This window comes from Entelurus aequoreus, linkage group LG04 (assembly GCF_033978785.1).
Source record: "Entelurus aequoreus isolate RoL-2023_Sb linkage group LG04, RoL_Eaeq_v1.1, whole genome shotgun sequence".
Taxonomy (NCBI): domain Eukaryota; kingdom Metazoa; phylum Chordata; class Actinopteri; order Syngnathiformes; family Syngnathidae; genus Entelurus; species Entelurus aequoreus.
This window is the reverse complement of record NC_084734.1, coordinates 43,019,387-43,043,272: the sequence shown is the minus strand read 5'-3', so window position 1 is coordinate 43,043,272 and position 23,886 is coordinate 43,019,387. Positions and strand designations below refer to the sequence as shown.

General features: G+C 39.3%; 1 protein-coding gene across 4 annotated transcripts in view; it reads left to right on the top strand.

Moving 5' to 3' along the window:
* The window catches only part of mmut (methylmalonyl CoA mutase), a 34,768-nt gene extending 11,499 nt beyond the window's left edge, over positions 1–23,269 (top strand). For all 4 annotated transcript variants that reach the window (XM_062044934.1, XM_062044935.1, XM_062044932.1 and 1 more), the window contains exons 5-13: positions 431–602; positions 716–964; positions 1,217–1,328; positions 15,678–15,793; positions 15,972–16,087; positions 20,332–20,463; positions 20,534–20,681; positions 20,781–20,948; positions 22,925–23,269. In XM_062044934.1, the coding sequence (XP_061900918.1) occupies positions 431–602; positions 716–964; positions 1,217–1,328; positions 15,678–15,793; positions 15,972–16,087; positions 20,332–20,463; positions 20,534–20,681; positions 20,781–20,948; positions 22,925–23,053 (1,342 nt within the window). In that variant the 3' untranslated portion in view covers positions 23,054–23,269. The remainder of the gene's footprint in view (positions 1–430; positions 603–715; positions 965–1,216; positions 1,329–15,677; positions 15,794–15,971; positions 16,088–20,331; positions 20,464–20,533; positions 20,682–20,780; positions 20,949–22,924) is intronic.
* Positions 23,270–23,886: the final 617 nt, after the last annotated feature.

Sequence of the window (23,886 nt, the reverse complement as noted above, 5' to 3'; positions counted from 1 at the left end):
ATATTGATTCAGGTTTTTCACAGCAAGCAGTCAGTAGCTTTTTCTTGGTTCTGGTTGACCTTGTGCCACCATTCAATGACTACAATAAAACCACTTTGACACGATGATTAAATCCTCGGTACGCTTCCCTGGAACAGTCTGAGGATGGAGTTGTCACTCAATTGTGTCCGGGGAGCGCTTTTTATCTCTTTTCATCAATTCGTCTTCCTTACAGAAGACATTTTTATAATAGCATCTGTGTGTGTGTGTGTGTGTGTGTGTGTGTGTGTGTGTGTGTGTGTGTGTGTGTGTGTGTGTGTGTGTGTGTGTGTGTGTGTGTGTGTGTGTGTGTGTGTGTGTGTGTGTGTGTGTGTGTGTGTGTGTGTGTGTGTGTGTGTGTGTGTGTGTGTGTGTGTGTGATGGGGGGGGTGGGGGACGTTGGGTTGGGCAGGTTGTCATTTTTCTGGGGCATAGGCATGAATTTCTACATGGAGATTGCCAAACTTCGGGCGGGCCGGAGGTTGTGGTCCACGCTGATCAAGGATAAGTTCCAGCCCAAAAACTCCAAGTCTCTTCTTCTCCGCACTCACTGCCAGACGTCTGGTTGGTCTCTCACAGAGCAGGCAGGTCATACTAGATGTCATGTTCAATCCAATACAAGATTTGTATGCAAGATTCATGCACTTCAGATTACACAGGCGTGCCTAATGAAGCGCCACTACGTCCCCATTCTTAGGACCCATACAACAATGTGATCCGCACCGTGATCGAGGCCATGGCGGCTGTGTTTGGTGGCACCCAGTCGCTCCACACCAACTCGTTCGACGAGGCGCTGGGCCTGCCCACGGTCAAGAGCGCCCGCATCGCCCGTAACACGCAGATCATCATACAGGAGGAGTCAGGCATCCCCAAGGTGGCAGATCCTTGGGGGGGGTCATACATGATGGAGTCGCTGACCGACGATCTCTACAACACGGCCTTGAAGGTCGGCCAGCGCAAGTTTATGTTAATCATAATAAGTGTAGTAGTCAGTGGTATCGCAGAACATAATATAGACGTACCAGTGATGGGAGGATTGTGATAAAAACCATAAAACAGGAAACACTGCTCAGTACAGTATGACTCCTATAAAACAGTTACGTACATACATAATTTGACTGTACACTATGCACTTATTCTACCCTGTAGTACCTATAAAAGGCCACTAAGTGACAGTATGTATCCCCCCACCCTACAGTTCATCCAGGAGATTGAGGAGATGGGCGGCATGGCCAGAGCAGTGGCTGAGGGCATCCCGAAACTGCGCATTGAGGAATGTGCGGCACGTCGACAAGCTCGCATCGACTCAGGTAGGACAAGTATCACATATGTGCAGAGAAATAGGTTGTGCGAGTAGAAAAAATAAAAAGGAGCACAGTTCCGAGTACAGGTTTCAACCGCATTCGCAGAAAAAAAAAATCCATACAAAGTGGATCAAACTTAAGTAAGACTTACGCACATCTGTATACAAATTAACAATTGATGTCCTGATGTGTAAGTCTCACTGATTACCCTGTATGCGCTGAGTGAGAGCTGTGCCTCCTCCTTTATGCACAGAGTGGCTCACACACTTAATGTCAGGTTCAAACACTGATTACATCTATTAAACAAGACAAGAAGCAAAGAATCAAACAGAGAAAGAATTAAATTTGGACTCAATTGAGGAGAGACGCCGTTGACCTGTAACCTCTTACAGTGTCTTAGCACGCTCTGACGAAAAAAGGTTTACGTCTCCTCCTTTATTTAGATATTCAATGTTTACACAACAACACATGTCTCAACAGGAATGGGGGGTATGTAAACAGCTCTTGTTAGAGGTCACATTGAAGACAAAAGAAGAAGATGCCTCGGGTTTGGGCTCAGGCTCGTCCTGGATTCGGCTTGAGCAGGTCTTCGATGACAATAGATAACCCCCTCCCGTCTCCTCCCATCGTACACAATGGAATTTTCCAAGCCTTTGCTTGGTGCAACAAAGACAGCCTCTTGTCTGTTCATTGGGAAGTCAGAGAACGGAACATTTTTTGATAGTTTACATACAATTTTTCTGCCTTTTCCCTCCTGTTTATCAAATAACTTCCGTAGAATATTCCTGTTCCCAATAACTTCTTCTTGCAATTTTCAGTTAATGGTTCATTTCCCTAGGACCAAGTTATGTTTACTCTCAGAATTGAACATTAGTTTTTCCCTCATAATTATGACATTTCTGGAAACAAATCAGAAACACCATCCAGGTAGGTATCCTCGTCATCAGATTCATCTTCCTTGTCGTCCACCAGGAGGTGCATCTGAACAGCTTTATCATCTGTTGGGCTAATCGCTGTGGTAATCAAGACGGTTAAGCAGAGAACACAGACAGAGAACACAGACAGGGAATACAACAACATCCACACAGCGTCAGTCTTGCTGAAAACATAGCCATAGATACTAGATACCAAAGACTTGTATTTGCCAAACACGTCCAACCACCCCTCCCATATAGATGTATCTATGCCTGAATGCTCTTTCAGTTTACCGTTAAGGGTGTGTAGGCCTTCCAGTGGTTTGGTCAGGCTACTTTCAACATCAGTGTTGTTTGGTATGAAGTGCAACACTGTTCACCCAATATTGCGCACACATCTCCTTTTTCCGCTAACAACATGTCAAGCGCCATACGGTTTTGAAAAGCCAAAAGGGAGGTGGCGGCGAGTTGATCAACGACGGCTTCAATTCCGGCCTGTGTCCAATTTCCTAATCTCTGTACGTTGTAGTGGACGTAGTTTATTCTGTCAACATTTTTGTTAATCGTACACCACCAGTAGACGGATGATTCAAATCCAGCTGCAACTTGATTTACCAATTTATAGTTGTCAGATACACTTCTTTGGACACCCATTGCATCGATCAAAATTGGATTGTAGTGGATTGTCCGAAGCTTAAACAGCAACAAAAGTGAGTTTAGTACAAAAAGTTTATTTACCCATTATCAAGTCAGATTGAGCTGTCCATGCAGACACACAAATGTCCTCCGGAGGACTCACAAAAAGCAATCTCTCTCGAGTCCCGGTCTCCTGCCATTTTTATCTGTCTCTTCGTGCGTCACTGTTTTTTCTTGTGTGTCACTCTTGTGGTCTTTGACATGTTTGTTTTTGCAACATCCTTGGATTCCTTAATCATACTTAAACAATCAAAACATTCTGTAGACAGGTTGGCACGGCTTAATATTCACTTTTGTCCCACACCCGGTTCATTCAATGGCACAGAATAGAAGAGAAATTAAATGAGCGTACATTCTTGACAGACATGAAATATAGGTCAAAGGTCAGAAATTCTACTACAGGATCAACAACACTTTTCAAGTTTACATCATGTCTAGTTCTTTTCCAATGTTCAGGTATCAAACTGTTCAGGCGTGTTAACAATTCTTGTACAAATATTGATACATTTGCTATGTGTAAGCAGTTATCCGATGATAAGTTTCCTAACTGTTGTACAGAGCCTAGCATGTTAATGCAGGTATAATTACCGTAGCTTTTTTCAAATATTTATCAAATATTGGTTTCTGTTTTGTCTCTTTAGTTGCAAGGTACGTTTTGTTTTGCTCATTACTTCAATTACAATTTCTTTGACTCCTCTTGAGTAATTGTCTGGGCATATACATACAACACAATCCGTTTTTGTAGCCTTTCGCACTTGCTCCGCCATAAGGAACAAATTAATTGCCAAAACAGGAACCAATTATTATCAAACTTTGACACACCATCAAATGGTATGCTTACAACTGTGACAGTGGAATTCGTAGTGTGCTAGTTAACATGTCCCTTTGATAACACAAATACAATCCCAAATACTTTTTTCCAATTATATAACCTTTTTTACAATGTGCTAAGTGTACTCAGGTTGGTCTTTTCGCTATCTTTCAAATGGTGTGAGTCCTGTTGTACTTGTAATGTTCATGTATTTGTAATGTTCATGTACTGTACATTTTTACTAAATCTTTGCATAATGCTTTTGCTACTGTTGGCACATCTTCTTTTCCTTTAGGAAATATTTCTACCCACTTTGAAAATGCATCTACTTTGACCAGACAATAATGTTTTCCTTCACTCTTATTTAGTTCAATAAAATCCATGCATAGATGTTGGAATGGGTGTTGTGGTTTGGGGAATTGGCCCCGTTGTGGGCGCATATTCCCTTGTGCATTGTGTCTCGCACAGGTCATGCATGTCTTACAAAAATAAACATTTTGTATAAGAATAAAACTATAGGTTGTAGAGTACTTCTGTATAAGGGTAATCATATCCCTCCTGTTGAGTCATGAGTTCAACCATGGCTCAAAACTGCTACCCACTTATACAGATTTTTTGGTAAGATTGGTTTATTGTCTGGACATACATAGATGTCTTCTTTGTTCAACGTGACTCAGTTTGTTATCCATTTATCTTTTTCTTTTGGAGTACTTTGTTGTTGCATATCTTTTAGTATATACAGCCCTTTGTCTTTCAACTGTGGTTGTTTTTAAAGGGCTTTATAAATAAAGTTGGTATGGTACGGTATGGTATCATTATTCATGCGCTAGTTTGTAGTTTGAAATTTGTATTTCCTCTTCTGCTGCTTGTTTTGCTGTTTTGTCAGCAAGCATATTTCCTAGTGATACTGTGTCTGTTCCTTTGGTGTGTGCTGACATTTGCATATTGCTATTTTAGCTGGTAGCTGTACTGCTTTTACAAATTTTTTAATAGTTCTCCATGTTTTACAGGTTTTCCTGTTAACATTGTCATCCCTCTATATTGCCAGTGTTGTGCAAATGTGTGCACTGTTGAGAATGTATATTGGCTATTTGTGTATATTGTGACCTTTTGATCTTTCATTAATTTACATGCTTCTGTTAGTGCCACTAGTTCTGCCGCTTGCATTGAGTAATTTGATGGTCATTTGATAGCTTTCAAAACTTCAGTTGCCGTAACAACCGCACATCCTATTCTATTTTTATTTCACAGAATTCTGCTTCAGCTTCTGAATTACACTCTACAGATGATTAAATTTTTTACATTAATTTACTTAATGGAGCTACTATTTCAGCATAATTTGGTATCCAACTTCTACAATAGTTAGTTATTCCTAGAAATGACATAATTTGTTTCATTGTTTGTGGTTTTTGTACTTGTAGTACTTCTGTTTTTCTACTTTCCACAATAGTGCGTCAATCTTTGTTTAGACAATGTCCTAGATACTTTACTTCTGTTTTGCATAATTGGACTTTTATTTTGCTTACTTTGTGTCCTTCGCTATGTAGATGATTCAATAACGCTAATGTTATTTTTCTCCTAATTCAAATGTTATACGTATTACTTTATGTAATTTTAAGTAACATTTTAAACTCACTTAACTGTCTATACGCCAATTAAACTATACTTTTACACTCAAAATTTACATTCTTCCAATTGTTTATATCCCTTATTTGCAATTATTATTCAACAATATTCAAAGCAAACAGTTGTCTATCGCTAACTGATAGCTGTCGTGATTGCCATATCTCCTTATTTATTCTGTTATGTTATTATCTTATTTTAGCTCAGCACCCAGATGTATGGTGTACTGCAAATGTCTAAAACATAATCTAACCTAAGAATGTTATACTACACTTCAAAGTTAAACCTACTTTAAACTTACATGTAATACATTCATTTTCACACCTCCCCCAATGCGCCACACACACACACACACACACAAAGTTGTGTGTGAGTGCGCGTGTGCACTCCTAAGAGCAAAGGTCAGCAACACTTTGAAGAGCCTTTCTCTTTTTTTTTTTTTCTTTCCTCAGCTTATAAACATGTAACCCACCTTATCACTTTATCATGCTATACATATAAACTCTTATTATAGTTTTTAATCTAGGTTTTTATTTGTTCCATTATTTAATTTTATATATATATATATATATATATCTATATATCTATATATATATATATATATATAAAAGCGCCATTTATATACATAAACATACATGTATATCTTCAGTCTACATTTTCTTCATATCTTATTTCAATACCCCCACATTATCTTTGTCGTACGCATTAGTTTATTCCATTTTGCATTAATTATTCCAATTGATTTCTTCCCATTTCTTCCAAAACTTCTCCCACTTGATTTTTCTCTCTCTCTCTGTCTCTTTCCACTCACAATCTCAAATTTACCATCCATTTTTCAATTTTTCATTTTATTCTCTACATGTAATTCTACATGCTCCGGTGTCACACAGAAATTTGATTTCTTTGCCATTTATTTCAATTATCTGCATTTCTTTGGGTCCCTCTTTCCATTTTGAGAATTTAAGGTAATCCGTCGTCCCCTACAGAGCCGAACTTATAAGGATTACTTTTGTCTTTGTTGTAAGACAGTGGTTTAATGTATTATTGTGGTACACGTCCCTTCTACTGGAGATTATTCCCCAGTGGAGGTGTCTTGCATAAAGCTTCCACAATAACCCACTATTTACTTCTCACAACTTTAATATAGAGTGATAGCCTAATGGCGATTACTCCCACTCACACTCACGTTCACACCTTTCAGTAAATTGATCCACGGGTATTTCAAAGTTTCATGTGGGCTCCGCCGCATTCCAGGTTATTGTTTTTTTACGGATATTTCAGTTTTTTTATGAATAGACCATTTCAGTTCTGCGTTTTGGACTCCGTCGGATTTTCAATCCGTTTATGGATATTACAGATTTTTCAGTTTTCGCGGACTCCGTTTTCCTGCAGTATATTGGCCTCTTCAGTTTTAGAATTTTAGTTTTTACTTAACTTTAGCTCATTTTCAATGTTGAATTCCCGGAATTTTTAATTTTTTTTTTTTCTCTTTTTCGCGGACTCCGTCACCCGTCTTATTGGCCTTTTTACCTGTTAGAGCCTTGGATTTACAGGGTTTCTCTTTGCGTCATAACCCTCAGTCACACGCTCTTTATTTGTAATTCAAAACGTACTCACTGAACTCTGTGTTCCTTCCTCTTGTCCTCGGTTTTCCGTCAGTCCTCAGATTCCAGCCGAAATGAAGAAAAAGCAGTTCCTCAATCAGGAGTTGGTTGCCATGGTCTTTCTGGTTTCACTCACTCTTGCTGGAATCGTCAGACGTGTTGGAATCCGGCTCGAAGGAGCAAGAAGATGTCAGGTTCAAACACTGATGATATCTATTAAACAAGACAAGAAGCAAAGAATCAAACAGAGACAGAATTAAATTTGGACTCAATTGAGGAGAGACGCCATCGACCTGTAACCTCTTACAGTGTCTTAGCACGCTCTGACGAAAAAAGGATTACGTCTCCTCCTTTATTTAGATATTCAATGTTTACACAACAACACATGTTTCAACAGGAATGGGGGTTATGTAAACAGCTCTTGTTAGAGGTCACATTGAAGACAAAAGAAGAAGATGGCTTGGGCTCGTCCTGGATTCAGCTTGTGCAGGTCTTCGATGACAATAGATATCCCCCCCCCGTCTCCTCCCATCGTACACAATGGAACTTTCCAAGCCTTTGCTTGGTGCAACAAAGACAGCCTCTTGTCTGTTCATTGGGAACTTAGAGAACGGAAAGTTTTTTGATAATTTACATACAATTTTTCTGACACTTAAAGTCTTCAAACATGGAGGAAACAACGTCTGCATTGCAGAAACTGGTCAATAAAAGACAAACAAACTTTGTTTTCACCACCTTAAAACTTGACACAAATTCCAGTATTAGGAGTGTATGAAGCTGCACGCTAAAACAGCCCTAGAAGTACAAACCCGCAAAGCTTAGCCTAGCTTCTTTTTCCTGTTGTTTTCCAAATTAAAGGAAAAGTGATGCCCTGTTACTAAAGCGCTGTGCTGCCATCACATTGCCAAAGATACGTTCCCAGTAGTAAAACACTGATGGGAAACTTAAACTCGAGCTTCCCAGTCACAACTATTTTGTACAAGAACAACTGACACAACAAATGCAAACAATCTGAAAGAGTGTCTTGCTGCAGTGCCAATATTGTCACCTGCCGTCGAGCATCCCTGAAGCGGTTGACATGTTGGTTAAAGTCTCTATGCGAACAAGGACATGTCTTGTAAAAATGTTTACCTAAAAAAATACTAATCTTAAAATTAAATTATTTTCAAGTTTCTGTTTTGTTTTTACACAGCAAGCTCGACGGTGTATTTACTTTAGTTGTGATAACAAGCATGATGTGCTGCTCGTATCATGATCAATATTATAGTGGCTCACTCGATGGACAGTTGTCCGTTTGGTCCATTTGGCCGGTGAAGTTTTTTCCAGTTGGTTTTAGGTAAGCACGCCATTTATGTTGGCATAGCTTGGCTCCAAGTTCAACATTTACGCCAAGAGAGTCACACCGACCTCACTCTCTTGGCTTTCGTCATCTGATCCAACGTTTAACCCTCTCTTTGTGCTTGCTTCTATAACAAGTATTTCATCCACCGTATATTCAGGTTCAAAAAGATAAGGTTGTGAATCCTCATTTGTCCAAAAGTGGTCGCCTTTGTTATCTGCCATGATTAGAACACACCCACGTTTGTTTCCGGAAGAAGAACACACATTTGTTGCCAGTAGTTGGAAGTGCGCTGCTATGGAAACGGTAATAAATGCACTGAGGAAAGAAGTTCAGGTATTGCTTAAAATGACCAAAATACAGTAAACATTGTACATATTGCATATTGTTATGAATGTGTCTGTTACTACTTTATATATATACTTGCAGTGTGTATATAACATGTTGACGGAGGGAGTTGTTTTAGAGGGCTTTGAAGCTGCAATGGTGACTCCCATTAGCCGCATATTGCAAGCGTTTTTTATCATCTTTAAAATTCTAAAAAAAATGAAATGTTCTTGTTGCTCATGATGATTGTAAATGATAGGCAGAATTCCAAAAAAAAAGTGCAGTTCCCCTTTAAACGTTACTTCTCCACTACTGTGTGCGATTTCTGTTTCTCCACACCTTAAGTGTTTATACTTTATTTTACTTCACTCCTTGTTGAGTCACTTTATGTTATTTTGCTTATGTATTTGTTGCTCTGCTTTGGGGTCCTACTCTGACAAATCTACTGGCCAACATGGACCACGCTAAAAAAGAACAACTCCACTCTGCGCTCACTAGCTTTGGACACTCTTGATAATCATGACCAGCTGCTGCGCGATTTGACAGCTTCATGTAGACAGTAATGCAGACAGTAATCCTTGTATAATAACATACAAGGATCGCTGTGAGCCATAGGTCTCATTTACAGTACAGTAATCACAGCAATGTAGGAAATAAAAAGCACTGAATCGCAGGTTTAATTTACAGTACACTAATCACAGTGTGGATGCAGAAATTTAAGAGCAATGTAGGAAATAAAAGGGTGATGCAGTGTGGGTGCAGCAAGTGCAAGGTGATAGTGTAGTGGTTAAAAGTGTAGTTAGCTGGCTTCCCTGATATCAAATTTAAATGCTTGAGTAAAGAGATAGGTTTTAAGCTGTCTTTTGAAGATATCTATCGAGTTGGCTTCCCTGATATTTTTGGGCAGTGTGTTCCATAGTTTTGGGGCGTAGTTGACAAAGGCTGCATCACCGATCCTCTTTTGACTATTTCTGGGAGCCTCTGATAACCCAGCACCTGATGACCACAGCGTTCTTTTTGGTACATAATTTGTTAGGGTGTTGGCGATGGCGTTGTAAGAACTCTCCTGTTGTGCGCATGTCACTATCTTTGTTTACTAACAAAATAATGAAGGTTTGATCCCTAAAAGGCAGGGAAGCAGGCAGACCTTAAACAAGGCAAGCTCTCTGTAGCTGCATGCCCCATTGAATTTTGTATCCTCGCTGCAGAGAGCAAATTTGGTGACGCCGCTTTATGCAGCATTTTTGAGAGATTAAATTGTCTAATTAACAACAAACTTGCTACCCATGACGAAACTGCCACCTGACACACTGATTGAATTAGCACTTTGTCTAGATCAGTGGTCCCCAACCTTTTTGCAACTGCAGTCCGGTCAACGCTTGAAAATTTGTCTCACGGACCGGGGGGGGGGTTGCTATGGTAACGGTTACATGCCTTCAAAATAAGATGCAGATACAACATTAAAACAAATATAAAGAACATGAGAATTTTAACTCACCGTAACGCTGTAGATTTGTCAACCTGGAGTGCGAGGGCTCGGTGCGATAAATCCATATCTAAAGTAGGACTCCTGGTATTGTCTGTTAAAAGCTTTCTTTTTGTTGGAAGTTGTAGGCTGTTCTTCTCTCTCTTCCCGGTGCCTTTTCCCCTTCACAAATACCAAAGACGTCTGTTTTTTACACATTTTCCTAGCTGGGTTCAATTTTGCTGCTTGAGAGAATCCAGTCATTTTTCAAAATAAAATACTAAAAAAAAAAAAAAATCGTTCGGGCTCAGATAATAAATAAAACGGAAATAACTAATTCTTTCTTGTGCGGCCCGGTACCAATCGATCCACGGACCGGTACCGGTGGTTCAGGACCACTGGTCTAGATGACAGAATTTGCGAGTGCAATAGCAGGGCTCGAATTTAACCGCGGCAACTGCCGCGACCGCCCTCGTCATTTGCCGTAATGCCCTAAAAAATTGACCATCATCGGCAGCAAGAACATGCCGTGACCGCCCTTGACATTTTACTTGTTAATGGACGAGGGATGTAACTGTAAAAAATTATAATTCGGAATAAAATTCCAGACGGTTAGTAACACTGTCTAATTTTTTAATTACAGAAAAAAAACATTATTTATTAATGCTTTTTAGGCAACACAAAGTCAGGCGCATGCGCACTAGCGTCATTTGGCTTGATAATCATGGCGGACCAACGACACAGACTTTGCTCCGGAGATTTCCCCTTGGAGTTAACGAAGCCAAGCGCTTGGTTCAGCGTCATTTTCCCTCTCTTCCCGCTGTGCGTTTAGGAGCGCACTGCTGTGTTTAGATGGAGACAGGTGTGGACAATATTGGAGACATCCACCCATCCATCCATTTTCTACTGCTTGTCCCGTTCAGGGTCGCGGGGGTGCTGGAGCCTATCTCAGCTGCACTGGAGCTGCAGCTGCATATTGGAGACGGATGCACTAAAAGTATACAGCGAAAGAGAAAACTATTTGATGTTGCTTTTATTTTCTCAATACGGCGTCCATAAGCTGCTGTGACTGAGAGTTAATGACGTGAGGAAACATGCAGCAGATGATGTGTCGTGAACGTTGTCACAACTTGTTTATAAAGTTCTTAGTTTGTTTACTGCGATGTTCACTCATCCTTTATTTAACTGCGCTGGAGAAGAACAAAGCTTGTTTATTTGACTTTATCTTCATTAGCCAAACTGCTTTGTGTTTTATTTTGATATCAAAAAGTAAACACCAGACGGTTTTACATTACTTGTGTTCTTTTCATGTCACAAATGTATTACTTCAAAAACTATTCATGTGACATAGCACGTTGTTAATGTGTAATTGTGTGTAGTTAATTCCTATACGACATATTTCTGCTCAAACTCTTAATGGATCTGTCCAGATACACCATCTACATGTACATGACTTAAATAAATAATTTTAAAAAAAAACTCCCTCTATCAAAATGTAAAAAATAAAGATAAAGGCATCATGTAATGACAAAAAGGTGACAAGTTGATATTATTAAAGAATAAAATAAAGGTAATATTTGTCTTTAGATGTATGGATAACGTTTATCTATAGTCTTTTTATTAGACATTACAAATTACATGATGGTATTAAGCTCACACCCCAACACTGCGTTACCTAACAATCTGTAATTATGATAATATTGATAACAATAATCTTAATTATTACTTCGGCCGAAATTTGCAGCCCTAGATCTCATTCATGAACACTATTTTCATCTACATGGACAAAAAGTGCAGTTACGTCTTATATATATATATATATATCAGTGGAGGCTGGTGACTTCCAGAATTGAGGAGGCCATTTTTTTCCGCTTGCTCACTTCACTCGCGATGGAATGTTCCCTGTTCTCTTATCTGTCTTTGTGCTGGCCAAAGGCATACTATTTGGAGTGTAAGCTACAGTCAGAAAGTTCTTGCTGATGCAATTCATTGTGCAGAGCTTAGCCTTGTGCCTTCCTGAAGAAATTACATTGCTGTAAGTCTATGAGCCTGCCTGATAATTAAGCTGAGAAATGACATTTGGATGTTATATAAACGCCAAGTGAACATGTGTAAAAGGCAGGAATTTTAATTATGTAGTTAAAAACAATTTTGTTTAGCTTACATTTTTCATTCTTCTACAGCTTCAACATGTAATCACCAATTTAATCAAGTTTAGCATATAAAAAAGATAAGATAACACTTTCTTTATCATATGTAGTTTTATTCAATATATTTAATATAAAATATGTAAAAATATGGTTCCAGTTGGCTTTATCTGCTGAGAAACACAGACAAAATGGAGTGTTATTACTACTGAGAACTAGTGGTGTAACACTGGTAGAGACATCTAATTAGTTCAACTCACATCTGGTTTAGCTGAGGGGCGGCATGCTCTCTCCTGGACTCCACTGGATTCGGACCCAAGCCACCACCACAAGCACCTGTTCCATGTACATTTTCCTCTCTCACATCCATTTTGCCTGGCTAATCTAGGCTTGCTCGAACACACACAGCTAACTGGATGGAAAACAATGAGCTAAACTTCAACTGTAAAAATGTCCAAACTACAGAGATAAATGTCAATGAGCGATTAGCAGCAGCAGCTTTTGCTTTCGAAATCTGTCTCAGAGATGTTGTCAACTCAAGGAGAAATGCCTAGAGTGAAGGGTTTAACGTTAACGCATATCTATCTCCAGCCCAAGATCTCAAATTGCGCCAGAATCTCGCCGATTTCCGAGGTCGTTTTAAGCAAAAGTATTTGGCTATATGAGCTATAAACTTCACGGATGATAGCCAGGGGTGTTCTCTAAATTTCCTGAAAAGCACAAGTTGATAGGACACTCGTAGCCACTATGGCGAGTGTTTGTTTGACTGAAGTGGCTGGCGAATTCTCAAAATGGCTTCTGTGTTGATTAGGAAAGGAAAGGATTGATTCCAAATGAACCAGTAGCATGTGATTGGACGAACAAAATGTCAATCTTTCAGCCCTGGACACAATGCATGGTGAGGCCAGGCCTCCGTTGCCCACCCATTTTCAGTGATCTGGCCAATCACATATTGGCATGAAAAAGCATGCATTACATTGACTTCTATGAGAAGCTAATTTCCTAGGGGAGGCCTGGCCTCCCTTAATACAAACTGATAGGGAAATCTGGCCTGTTGCTTTACAATTGCAATATTGGGTTTTAGCCATGGGAACATTTAGATTTATGAACAAAACTAAAATAATATGAATATAAAAAATAAAAAATATGTTTTTTGTTAAAATAAATAAATAAAATAAATATATTTATTGTTTTTTTTAAATCTCTCTCTTCTCTCAAATTATTGGGGAGGCCAGGCCTCCTCCACCTCTATGGAGGAGCCTCCACTGATATATATATATATATATATATATATATATATATACACATACACATACATATATATATACATATATATATATATACATGGACATATATACACACACACACACATTTACATATAATATATATATATATATACACATACACATATACATATATATATATACATATATACACATATATATATACATGGACATATACATATATACACACACACACATTTACATATATATATATATATATATATATATATATATATATATATATATATATATATATATATATATATATATATATAGCGCGGCCCCCAGCCAAATTGTTTTACCCCAATGCGGCCCCGGAGTCAAAAAGTTTGTGTATATATGTATACATATATGTATATGTGTATATATGTATACATATATGTATATGTGTATATATATGTATTCATACATATATATTCCTCGCGCACTAATTGACTTAAAGAGTGCACTTGCTGCATGTCACGTTATCGATGGTAAAATGCATTTTTAGACAATATGATTTGTCTGAGTGGCTAGGAGACGGTAGAAAATGGGCTAGTAAGGACAAATTTTTAAAAAAAAATAAAAATAATTTTTTATTTTATTTTTTTTAATTAATTTGGGACTTCTCGTGGGCCAGATTTTGGACGCTGGGGGGCCGTATCCGGCCCGCAGGCCGTAGTTTGGGGACCCCTGCCATAAGGGACAAGCGGTAGAAAATGGATGAATGCAACAGATGTTAATTATTTAATTTGATTTCCGGTTTGTGTGACATCACTCGATTTCACTTCTTGTTGAATGGACGTCCGTCCGTTTCAATTCGACATTGTCGATTATATATTGATAACTTTGTGCAAATACTGCCCAGACTTTATGTTCTTTGTGAATACTGTATCTTAGTTGTTTAGACAGTAATGTGTTCATACAAATTTAGATTGGGGTATGATTTTTCTTAATGGGAAAAGACGTTAATATCTCTTGTTCATTAAAATTATGTAATATGGATTATGTAATATCAAGAGGGACAATTGCGGGAGAAAATGGATGGATGGATTTGTTTGAAATCTTTTAAATTTAAACACGATTGGCTTGCGAGCATATCACCAAGGATATGAAAGAATTTGACTCTTGTTTGATTACTGAATTTACTATTAGAACGCAGGAGAGCTTCTCGTCCTAGCAGCTGTGCTAGTGATAAAAAGGTGGGTCATTCCTCCCCGGCCTCTGGTGCCAGTGTGCCTACATATTGCTGCTGAGAAGGTGATTGGCTGCAAGCTCCCATCCCTCCAGGACTTGTTTTCCTCCAGGACCGGGAGGCGTGTGGGTCGGATCACAGCTGACTCTTCTCACCCTGGACACACACTATTCTCCCCTCAGGCAGGAGACTACGCTCCATCCAGACCCACACCTCCCGCCACTGAACAGTTTTTTCCCCTCGGCCATCAGGCAAATGAACAATAACTCCTAACAGCAGCTTCTTGAACTCCTTGAATTCCTTCTAAGTCTAGCTGATAGCTCAGTTACAGCTCTTTTTATTACCAAATATGTGTTATGTGTTTTATGTCGCACGTTTGCACCAAGAAAAATTCCTAGTTTGTGAACCCGTTCTCAAACAATGGCAATAAAACTATTCTGATTCTGATTCTGATATACTAATAGACATCCTCACAAACAAGAATATGAATCATTACATGCATTGGCGAAAAAGTTAATTTTGTGTCCTTGCCTCAATCTTTTTTACATTGTTGAAATCAAATGTTGGCAAAGCCCCAACGATCTCCAATGTGAGTCCCCAAAGTATCCACAGCATACGTGAAGTATGAAGTTGGCATGAGGCAGTGCACATTTCCACGTCAATGTTAGTCTTGATAGATCTCTTTTTTGCAGTAAAAATACATGTGTGCCAGGTTTTTCTGCGTAAGCAAGCTTATTACATGAGGCCCCTGGAGATTGTAGCTTCTTTTTTTGTGCTGTTGCAAAAACCACTTTATTGAAATTCACATTTTCATTTGAACATAAATGCTTTGCGTATGAGCCTGAGTCACCATTCACGCTGCAGGATTTTTAGGTTAGGTGCTCGCTTCTCTCTCATTAAGTGTACAATAGTGTTTTTCGGTAAATATTTCAGAAGGCACTCCCTTTATTTATTTTTCCTTTCTGTCCCCAGGGTCAGAGGTCATTGTCGGGGTCAACAAGTACCGCCTGGAGAAGGAGGAGAGTGTGGAGGTGTTGGCCATCGACAACACGCTCGTACGGCAGAAACAGATCGAGAAGCTAAAGAAGGTTAGCGCCACTAAACGAACGCTGCAGTACACACTTTATTAGGTGCACCTTCGCAAATAAATCAACACCAACACACAGGAAATACGAGCTTTTCCAAACAATGATGAGGCATTCATTGAGCAAAGTGTTTACAATTGTGATTATAAAAGGAGCTAAAATTTAAAATATGCTGTCGCAGGTGAGAGAGAGCCGCGATGCTGACGCTGCCAGCAAGTGTCTCGCCGCCATTGAGGAATGCGCACGGAACAGAGAGGGCAACCTGTTGGCGTTAGCTGTGGAGGCAGCGCGCGCCAGGTATCTTTAAAATGCTGCACTTATAAATGATAAATGGGTTATACTTGTATAGCGCTTTTCTACCTTCAAGGTACTCAAAGCGCTTTGACAGTATTTCCACATTCACCCATTCACACACACATTCACACACACCGATGGCGGGAGCTGCCATGCAAGGCGCTAACCAGCAGCCATCAGAGGCAAAGGGTGAAGTGTCTTGCCCAAGGACACAACGGACTTAATTATCTTTTTTACATGCACGTTATTGACTACCACTTTATGGTAAAGCAGGGCCAGTTTTAGCCTGCTACACTAGAAGGGGAAGGTAGCTTTGGCAGGGTGGCAGCTTTTGTAGTAGGTTGCCGAGAGGCTGTTGGTTCAGGGAAGGAGAATAGGTTGCATTACATTCTAATTTATAATATTCAATTGAATAGACTCTAAAGACAAGATATTTAATGTTTGAACTGAGAAACTTAATTTTTTTTGCAAATCATTAATTTGGAATTTAATGGCAGCAACACATTTCAAAAAAGTTGGCACAGGGGCATTGTTACCACTGTATTACATGGCCTTTCCTTTTAACAACACTCAGTAAACGTTTGGGAACTGAGGAGACCAATTTTTTAAGCTTTTCAGGTGGAATTAATTCCCATTCTTGCTTGATGTACAGCTTAAGTTGTTTAACAGTTCGGGGTCTTCGTTGTGGTATTTTAGGCTTCATATTGCGCCACACATTTTCAATGGGAGACAGGTCTGGACTATAGGCAGACCAGTCTAGTACCCGCACTCTTTTACTATGAAGCCACGCTGTTGTAACACGTGGCTTGGCATTGTCTTGCTGAAATAAGCATGATAACGTTGCTTGGATGGCAACACATGTTGCTCCAAAACCTGTGTGTAACTTTCAGCATTAATGGTGCCTTCACAGATGTGTAAGTAACTCATGCCTTGGGCACTAATACACCCCCATACCATCACAGATGCTGGCTTTTGAACTTTGCGCCTAGAACAATCCGGATGGTTCTTTTCCTCTTTGTTGCGGAGGACACGACATCCACAGTTTCCAAAAACAATTTGAAATGTGGACTCGTCAGACCACAGAACACTTTTCCACTTTGCATCAGTCCATCATAGATGAGCTCGGGCCCAGTGAAGCCGGCGGCGTTTCTGGGTGTTGTTGATAAATGGCTTTCGCTTTGCATAGTAGAGTTTTAAATGCCTACTGAAATGAATTTTTTTTATTGAAACGGGGATAGCAGATCCATTCTATGTGTCATACTTGATCATTTCGCGATATTGCCATATTTTTGCTGAAAGGATTTAGTAGAGAACATCGACGATAAAGTTCGCAACTTTTGGTCGCTGATAAAAAAAGCCTTGCCTGTACCGGAAGTAGCGTGACGCCACAGGTTGAACGGCTCCTCACATTTCCCCATTGTTTACACCAGCAGCGAGAGCGATTCGGACTGAGAAAGCGACGATTACCCCATTAATTTGAGCCAGGATGAAAGATTTGTGGATGAGGAAAGTCAGAGTGAAGGACTAGAGTGCAGTGCAGGACGCATCTTTTTTCGCTCCGACCGTAACTTAGGTACAAGCTGGCTCATTGGATTCCACACTCTCTCCTTTTTCTATTGTGGATCACGGATTTGTATTTTAAACCACCTCGTATACTAAATCCTCTTGAAAATGAGAGTCGAGAACGCGAAATGGACATTCACAGTGACTTTTATCTCCACGACAATACATCGGCGAATCACTTTAGCTACGGAGCTAACGTGATAGCATCGGGCTTAACTGCAGATAGAAACAAAAGAAATAAACCCCTGACTGGAAGGATAGACAGAAAATCAACAATACTAGTAAACCATGGACCTGTAAATACACGGTTAATGCTTTCCAGCCTGGCGAAGCTTAACAATGCTGTTGCTAACGATGCCATTGAACCTAACTTAGCAACAGGACCTCACAGAGCTATGCTAAAAACATTAGCTATCCACCTACGCCAGCCAGCCCTCATCTGCTCATCAACACCCGTGTTCACCTGCGTTCCAGCGATCGACGGAGCGGCGAAGGACTTCACCCGATCATCGATGCGGCTAGCGTCGGATAGCGCGTCTGCTATCCAAGTCAAAGTCCTCCTGGTTGTGTTGCTACAGCCAGCCGCTAATACACAGATCCCACCTACAGCTTTCTTCTTTGCAGTCTTCATTGTTCATTAAACAAATTGCAAAATATTCACCAACACAGATGTCCAGAATACTGTGGAATTTTGAGATGAAAACAGAGCTGTTTGTATTGGGATACAATGTGTCCAAATACTTCCGTTTCAACGATTGACGTCATGCGCAAACGTCATCATACATAGACGTTTTCAACCGGAAGTTTAGCGGGAAATTTAAAATTGCACTTTATAAGTTAACCCGGCCGTATTGGCATGTGTTGCAATGTTAAGATTTCATCATTGATATATAAACTATCAGACTGCGTGGTCTGTAGCAGTGGGTTTCAGTAGGCCTTTAATTTGCACTTACAGATGTAGCGACCAATTGTAGCTCCTGACAGTGGTTTTCTGAAGTGTTCCTGAGCCTATGTGGTGATATCCTTTACACACTGATGTCGTTTTTTGCTGCAGTACCGCCTGAGGGATCGAAGGTCCATAATATCATCGCTTACGTGCAGTGATTTCTCCAGATTCTCTGAACCATTTGATGATAATACGGACCCTAGATAGTGAAATCCCTAAATTCCTTGCAATAGCTCATTGAGAAATGTTGTTCTTAAACTGTTGGACAATTTGCTCACGCATTTGTTCACAAAGTGGTGACCCTCGCCCCATCCTTGTTTGTGAATGACTGAGCATTTTATGGAAACTGCTTTTATACCCAATCATGGCACCCACCAATTAGCTTATTCACCTGTGGGATGTTCTAAATAAGTGTTTAATGAGCATTCCTCAACTTTCTCAGTCTTTTTTGCCACTTGTGCCAGCTTTTTTGAAACATATTGCAGGCATCAAATTCGAAATGAACTAATATTTGCAAAAAATAACATTTTCCAGTTCGAACGTTAAGTATCTTGTCTTTGCAGTCTATTTAATTGAATATAGGTTGAAAAGGATTTGCAAATCATTGTATTCTGTTTTTATTTACGATTTACACAAAGACTGTTTCACCAATCCAATGTAAGCACTAGTGATGTTTGACTCCATTTTACCAATCAACTAGAACTTGGCAGTCACATGATCCGAATAAACTACACACTGTAAAAAGTGACACAACGTCAGACGAGGCAGCACAACTCTTCTTATTTACAAACTATGAAAAATAACATTTAAATCATGCACCGTCATCTTTGTCAGTAGAAATGTTCACATTTCAGCCTACAAGAATGTCACTTCCAAATAGAGAAAACATGTTGCGCTAATTTGTTAATGTGTGTTTTTTTTTGTTTTAGCTAACTTTATGCAAACATTATCCCTCTTATAGCATCAAGTGAATGTAAAATGTGCATCTTTTGAAATATGTGTTGTAGTAGGGTCCCTCTGTCATCTCACACACAAGCACGCACACAACCACTAACTACAGTTGTTGTACAAGTACTACTAAAAAAACAGCTACTAAATAAATCTAAAGTTACTCCCTAGTTACTCAGTACTTGAGTATTTTTTTTACTGATTTCTTACTTTTGCTGATACACATTACTTTAAAGTAATAGTACTCTTACTTGATTACAATTTTGGTCATTCACCCAGCAACTTCCTGTTTGCTAAATAGTGAGCCCACACTTTGTTTAATTAAGCCTTATCCTTTAAGTTAACTATAAAAGTCAGCACATTCTGTTGTCTTGTAAGTCAATTTACAACTCTTGATTAAATATATATGTCATTATTAACTGAAATGACAGGTACACTTTTTGTAGAGTGGTACTGGTTATTATTTTTAATTGTAGCCTAGCAGGCTTTTCTTCTGTTAAAAACACAATTTCTATGCAGTTGTAACACAAAAAGCTTCATCATTTATATTGTAAAGGTGGACTTCTCAAACTAATTGCATAGCAGTATCCATTTGCAGCTACAGCAGAGATGTTTCATACACAAAATGCTCTTTATTTTTCATGCATTTTTTTCCTCAATAAGTCATTGTTGTGTATTATTGAAATTTAATGGCACATATAAGCATTTTTGACAGGATATATTGTGGTCATCTACAGTCTACAGACTAGATGGCATTTCTAGTTAAATCAGCGGAATGTGTGATCTTCAGATGTTCTGTTGGTGAGATCACGGACGCCATGAAGAGAGTGTTTGGCGAACACAAGGCGAGCACGCGCATGGTGAGCGGCGCCTACCGCAGCGAGTTCGGTGAGCACGAGGAGATCTCTCTTGCCCACAACAGGTACCAGACCACATCCTAATCTTTGTGACCCGCCCAGGGTTTTTTACCGTCTTTTTCTTAATACATGTAGAGTGACAGAATTTAAGAGCCTTGAAGGCCGGAACCCTCGCCTCCTAGTGGCCAAGATGGGTCAGGACGGCCACGACAGAGGAGCAAAGGTCATCGCCACGGGATTTGCTGACCTCGGCTTCGATGTGGACATTGGGCCGCTCTTTCAGGTCTCCTTTAACTCCCCTTCTGTCGTATAGAGATCTTTGACTGTCATATTTTGAAGTAGACAGAAGAATAGTTTATATGCTGTCTTTTTATCTTCTTAGACACCCCTAGAGGTTGCCCAGCAGGCGGTGGACGCAGACGTGCACTGCGTCGGTGTAAGTACGCTCGCTGCCGGGCACAAGACGCTGGTGCCAGAACTCATCAAGGAGCTACGCAAACTGAACAGGCCCGACATCCTGGTCATCTGCGGAGGTGTCATCCCACCTCAGGTATATTGAAAAATGTTTGAAAATGTTATATTTGTGCCCTGTAACGTCCCAGCGGGTACATCCAACACTATTCGGATATTGATATACATAATTATATTTCCAATACAAGAACTCTATCCAAAAATACTTTGATACTTTGTTTGCTGTATTTCGTTATGTGAAAGGGTCAAAATATGATCATTTTCTAAAGTGGTACAATTTGGAGTTTTTGTTAAAACATTGCTCAAACCAGCAAAATTTCAGCTGCTTTTTGTTTTTTTCTTTGTCTTTTTTATGTGATGCCACCACATAAGAATACCAGTGAAAAATGTGATGATTACCATAGAACAGGAAATGGATCTGATCACGACATAGGAAAGGGTCTGGTTGTTAAGTACACAACAGGCAATGCAATAAACTAAATATTGCAATGCTTATTTAATTTTTAAGTATCACTTTGCAAACTTGTCTCTCTCCCCCCTCCATTTCAATAGTAGAATGGGTACCAAATTTTGTACTATTATAAGTACATGACCAAATTTTGTAGGTATTACTGTGTACCGAGTAATATAAAATCAAACGGTGCTATATTTTAATACCTTAGTTGCCCGTTATTGTCACGTCCAGTTGTAGACTCGGCACCGCCTCAAGCACTTGGTGGGGAAACAAGTGTATTCATAGAGGACTGTCTCTTGGTAATGTTGGAAATTTACAAGCCAACCAAATAAACATGCCTGATAGAAATCCCTCAAAAGTAAGGCTCCACTTTTAAAAATTTGCTAGCTCGATGCTAATTGACATTGGATATGTCATATACATGCTACCTATTAGCACTGGAGATTTTGCATGCCAATTGTATCACCTCCAAATTTGGTAATGGAAACTACAACTAAGATACATTTTACAATCAAACAGCTGATGTGTAATAAGTAGAATACTTAATGTATAAAGACCTTGTAGGATTACACTGGCACATTCAACTTCATGACAAAGAATACTTCCTGATTACGACAACACACCGCAGCCTATTCACTACTGCTATTTAATGTTTTGGAATTTCAACTGCATGCAAAGTCTTCTGTATAGCACTTGCAAATGAGACTCAGAAGTGTAGGAAAACATGATATAACCACTGGACAGCACAGTTATTATTATCAGCTCACTGTTAAATAGGTTGACAAATCTATTACATATACAATTTACATGTATTAACACATGAAAACACAAAAATACCAAAATGTGTACCTGGGAATTGGTACTTTATTGATTAAAATACAAAATGGATGGATGGATTGATTTAAATGTGGAAGATAACCATCACTACCCAATGGTGAAACTCTCCACATGGGGCAGTGCCCCGTGAGATCCAGCAGATAGAGCCACATTTTCTAATGCTCATTGGTGTCCCCTGATGGACTGGAGTGTCACATGACACTAATCAGTTGTCAAACCAGTTGGCCAAACAACTTAATGGGGAACTGCACTTTACTTGGAATTTTGCCTATCGTTCACAATCATTATGGAAAAAAACAAACATCCATCCATCGTCATGATGGCTGGATGTTGTTTTTTTTAATGCATTCTAAATGTTTTTTTTTTTATGCATTCTAAATAATGAATACACATAAATAAAAGTCTGCTTACAGCGGAGCCAACGGGAGCTCCTCTATTCCACCCATAAAATAACCATTTACAAAGCGCCAACAATTCTCCATTTACATTTCGTGACTTGAATATTAACCAAATATTAGTGATACTGTTATTATAAACACTAACGCAGTATAACTATTTATAGCGGCGACGTGATCACTACCGTGTGTCCCTATGTCATAGAGTGGTCAGCTTACTTACTTGCTCCTTGGCAGTTTATTGTAGATCATAAATCATGCCTCTCACCTGCACATGAGACGTCTGAGTAGGTAATCTGACAAATTGGGACACTTCGAGAGCCATTTAGGACCTGGAACTATCTTGCCTTGTTTGCCTTCTCAACACAGGACTACGACTTCCTGTACCAGAACGGCGTGTGCGCTATCTTTGGGCCGGGCACCAGGATCCCACAGGCGGCCGTGGAGGTCATCGACAACATCGAGAAGAGCCTGGAAAAGATCCGACAGGCGATGTGAAGAGAGTCGCATCCCAGGAACTGGATTTGTAAAAGGAGTTGAGTTGAAAAAGACACATGTAATCATGGTGAATGTGATCCAGCTTGAATTGATGATTGAAAAGCATCATGGAGTTTAAGATCATCATTCTCATAAATATTTTCTACTTGGTGTGAGGTCAACAAGAGGTCAGCACTTTGTGGTCTGAAATAAACGTTTGGATTAGTGCACAACAAATTTGTGTTTGTGTGAGTCTGCTTTACGATCAGACCGGGAATGTTGTAATCTTCTTGCTAGAACAGTGTCACCAAAATACCATCTGAAGCAAGTCCTTGTATGATGTATCAGCAAAGTCAAGCGGCACTAATGATTATTTTGGTTATGTTCTATTTATTTTTTTATTATGTCAAATGAAATAATTGTATCATAAGGTTTTTTAAAACAAGAACATGGATTATTCAATATTTTCATAATAGTGTACTTTATATCCTGACATCTCAAGTCTTAGTAAATCACAAAGTAAAAGTAACCCAAGATATACAATTTTTTTTGTAATTTTGCTAGTAGACTCATTTTTTAACTGCTAAAAAGCCAAAATTGTGAATAAAGGCCCATACCCTAAATTCTAAGATATTTTACACTTTTGTTTTTGTAGTGGATTGTCCGAAGCTTAAGCAGGCAACAAAAGTAGTTTAGTACAACAAATTTATTTACCCATTATCAGAAGTGCAGGTTGAATTAAGTTGTCCGTGCAAGCAGACACAATGTACTCCAGAGCACACAAGACACACACGAGCCAAAATCACCCCCGAGTTCCGGTCTTCTGCCATTTTTTATATGTCTGTTGTGCGTCG